The sequence below is a fragment of the Eucalyptus grandis genome, chromosome 11 (assembly GCF_016545825.1).
Source record: "Eucalyptus grandis isolate ANBG69807.140 chromosome 11, ASM1654582v1, whole genome shotgun sequence".
Classification (NCBI taxonomy): Eukaryota; Viridiplantae; Streptophyta; class Magnoliopsida; order Myrtales; family Myrtaceae; genus Eucalyptus; species Eucalyptus grandis.
This window is the reverse complement of record NC_052622.1, coordinates 18,162,125-18,166,150: the sequence shown is the minus strand read 5'-3', so window position 1 is coordinate 18,166,150 and position 4,026 is coordinate 18,162,125. Positions and strand designations below refer to the sequence as shown.

General features: G+C 39.1%; 1 protein-coding gene across 1 annotated transcript; it reads left to right on the top strand.

Annotated features, from left to right (window-relative positions):
• The first annotated feature begins 1,795 nt into the window (after window positions 1-1,795).
• On the top strand, window positions 1,796-3,308 carry LOC104425195 (disease resistance protein Pik-1). The gene is made up of 3 exons (XM_010037813.3): window positions 1,796-1,921; window positions 2,002-2,110; window positions 2,263-3,308. The coding sequence occupies exons 1-3, from the start codon at window positions 1,916-1,918 to the stop codon at window positions 2,535-2,537; spliced, it is 390 nt and encodes a 129-aa protein (XP_010036115.1). The 5' UTR covers window positions 1,796-1,915; the 3' UTR covers window positions 2,538-3,308.
• The last annotated feature ends 718 nt before the right edge of the window (window positions 3,309-4,026 follow it).

Here is a 4,026-nt window from a genome sequence, read left to right as displayed (position 1 = left end):
ACTTTGTGGGCTACAACCCCATGGACTACGGCAACGACGAAAACATATGAATCGGACCTCTTTGATCTCTCCATTTCAAACGAGGTCTAATCAAATTAATGGCCACGACCTTTCCAAGAGGGAGCTTAGAAATTTCGCCGGCCATGCATCGACTTGGATCGATCAAATTACGAGTTCAGTAGTCAATTCTAGGAGCTTCAGCCGGTGATAGTTGCATATTTTATGATTTTTGCTTGGCGTGAAACGAATCCCGCGGGACGAGGGAGGATTTCATTTTCATGACTAAAAAGACTTAGACTTCAACCAAGAGCTACGCCATCTAGATAGACTCAATTTCTTGAAGAACTGAAAAATTGGCCGAGTCCTCGATCGGATCGGAGATAATTTCTTCTGACCAATTTGCGGTTGGTATAGCCACGCGCGTGGGACTCTGATATGCCCCGCGTACAATAAAAAACAGAATCAAAACATGCGCTCACCAACAAGAGCATCGACCTAGTGATAAAGGAGTCAGCCCGTCTTCTTAGAGGTCATGAACCACGAGTTCGATTCGCGTCGCAAGTAAACCTCTGAACGGCTCGTGTAGCACTGCACAACCACGACATATGGACAGACCTTCTGGCTACTAGTATCTTGGTTGGGTTGTGACGACAGACACAGCAACTTCGGACCTTAGGTCGCGGAATGGTGCCGGGAAAATGTGAATGCTCCTTTGTCTATAGTTCTGTGTTTGAAGTAACATCCTTCTCAGCTACCATATTAAAATACCTCCACATAAGATCAAATTGAGAGAGCTCTTTCCTCTCGAGTTTAAACCTCAGGGAAGTTTCATGTTAGGGAGCTTTGAAGAAATTTTCCAAGTGTGCACATCAGATGAGTGTGCTACACGCCAGTACCAGTAAATGACAAAACAGCTAAGGTGACAAACCAGTGATTGAACCTGGTTTGAATCAGTCATTACTTTAGATGGAGCGTGAACTTTCCTTTGATTCTCCCTTAACGACCATTGCTTTGTCCATTTATTCCTTCAAGTTGGTCGTCCTCGTCTGCTCATGCTATTGACTTCACATTCTCAAGTCAGGGAGGGAGAGGGGGAGCGAGAGAGAGGGAGAGAGAGGCGTGATAATGGCGGTGATGACAATGATCATCTGAGTAAATGACAAAACAGCTAAGGTGACAAACCAGTGATTGAACCTGGTTTGAATCAGTCATTACTTTAGATGGAGCGTGAACTTTCCTTTGATTCTCCCTTAACGACCATTGCTTTGTCCATTTATTCCTTCAAGTTGGTCGTCCTCGTCTGCTCATGCTATTGACTTCACATTCTCAAGTCAGGGAGGGAGAGGGGGAGCGAGAGAGAGGGAGAGAGAGGCGTGATAATGGCGGTGATGACAATGATCATCTGAGACTTTGGCTGGTTAGAGTCAGTTAGGGGAACTTTTTCTAGAGACAAGGCCTTTCTACAGAACTTCAATTAGCGACAAAAATTATGGATTGGACTAATCATGCTTCTTAATCGGTCGAATTTCAATAGATCTTTTGTGGGTTGGATATTGAATTTATTTACATAGTCATTTGTTTGATTAACTCCATTGTACGACTGGAAATTTCCTACCAAGTCCCATACTTCAGAATTATAATCTCTGAAGCATATGCCATCAATTATGTAAGGCATATAGATGGTGAGGCAGAGAGGTGGCATGATGTATTTAAAATTAAATAACAAGAATAGACAAGCTTGACTTCTGACTACGTCCTGCCTTTGTTTAAAAGTCATTGAATCTTCTCCCAAGGAGATGCTATAAATAGAGTACGGTACCTTATTTCGCCTTCAGCCCTCCTCCAACGACTTCTCATAATTTATTCGAGCAAATTGAAGAATTTCGACTGACCATTCCTAATCGAAGCAAGCACCATGAAGGTAATAAAATCAATTTACGTCAAATTCACCTTCTTGATTTTTTTTTTTCTTATTTTATTCTTTCTTTCTTTTTTCTGTAGCAAAAGGTCGTGATTAACGTGTCTATGAAAGACCACGCCACAAGATTTTTTTGTTTCAGCCCCCGAAACCCTCACTCCAAAGCTTTGAAACTTGCCGGTGGCTTTCAAGGTGATTGTTCGATATTTCTTTTATATCTCGACAACCATTTAGGTGTATCTTCTGTAACTTATGTTAGGTGTTGCGAGATTGAGAATAGCAAGGAAAGAAAGGACCTCTTTTGATTTAAAATTGATCTGTAACCTCTGTTGGTTTCACTCTAGGAGTTCAATCCGTGGCACTTGTGGGTGACCAAGACCGGATTGAGGTTACCGGAGATGTGGATGCAGTCAACCTCACCACTTTGCTTAGGAAGAAAGTCGGGTTCGCGAAAATAGTGACCGTGAGCAAGCTTGACGAGAAAGACAAGAAAGAGAGCAAGGACAAGGAGGCGCCGCCCATAGTATGGCCGTACATCGGCGGAGTTCCGCACCGCGAAATTGCTTATGTTGCGGATCCATACCCAAGTTACTATGAAAACCCATGCTCGATCATGTAGGATCGATAAGAGTTTGCTAGATATTTCAACAATTTTAAAATATTGAAAAACTATTAATTTATAACTGTTTTTTATCTTCATCAATTTGTAATAGTTTGTCTATGTAACAGCTTTCCAACAGCCAAGTTGATGTTTGATTAACTTCTTCATAAATGTTTCATCTTTTCGTGAGAGCAAGATAATAGTCATCTATTAATCGTCAATAAATTTATAAAAGTCTTTTTAACGACTCTTCCTCTCATTTGAATATAAAAATTTGAAATCACAATCCTTGAAAACAATGAATTAGAAAAGAGAATTTCCTTTCCTTCTATTTTTCTTTTCTTTATTAGGTTATACACATACCATTGTTCCTTTTCCTTCTATTATTCTGTGTGGAATAAAAAATAAGATATGTTGTATCTTGAGAGTATAGATGCTAGAGCCTTACGCGCCTAGTTCCGTACTATGAGAGGCGAAATTGTTATTAAGGACAATGCTTACAAGACTCAAAATGATTGATATTATTTTTCTTGTCTTTTCCAACAGATTTCTGATAATTCTTATTTTTCATATTATCTAATATTTTTTCCAACAATATTAAGTATATCCCCAAACTGGAATTTCGGTCATTACCACCCACGTTGGAATTGAACGAGGACTTGAAGATAGTAAAGGACAACAGCTATAGATATTCACAGTAGTCTGTCATGGGATGTTATTGACCATACAAAAGAGCCTCTAGTCGTTTTAATACGTTTATTGAATATCCGGTAAAATCATTTTTTAGAACTTCGATGCCTATGTTTGTTTTCATTCTGAACTTGTCTTTTGCTCCTTACTCTTTTCTGTTCTGATGCATAATTGAAGCAAGGTCGAGCATGAAAATTGAAATTTATCATTTGTATGAGTCAACGTAGAGAGACTTAATCAAAATGAATTGTAAGTGAACTGGGATGTTTTGCCTCTATCCATTCGATAATGATAGTTGGAAACCGCGAATGTTTCTTGTGGGCTACGGAGCAACAAACTCTAAAAGAACACACACGTGGATGATTGATTAAGTTAGAGTGTTGAAGATACGTTGCCCAACTAATTGATCTTGCAACTCTAAATTGATCTCAATGTTGGTTTTAATTGATGTTGATTAGAATATTATGTATCAACAAATCTTTTTCCTTTCTTTGTATATTTTTCTTCCTTGTTTTTGATCCTATGTATTATAAATAGGACCCATATTGTACATCATTAATAAATGAAAGAATATACAATACATTTTTCCCTTAACATCTCTTTTTACCGAGGTACGCACACAGAGTGCCAAAACTTGGCATGGAGGGACACTTAAGTGCTAAAAGTTTGGAAATTGACACCTAAGTGCCAAAATCGGAACAAAATGAATCACTTAAGTGTCAATCCGGCCAAATTGCTGACGTGGGGATTTTCCGGCGAGGTGAGTGCAAAACGGCGTCATTTTGCACACTGACATGGCTAAAAAATACAAAAAATG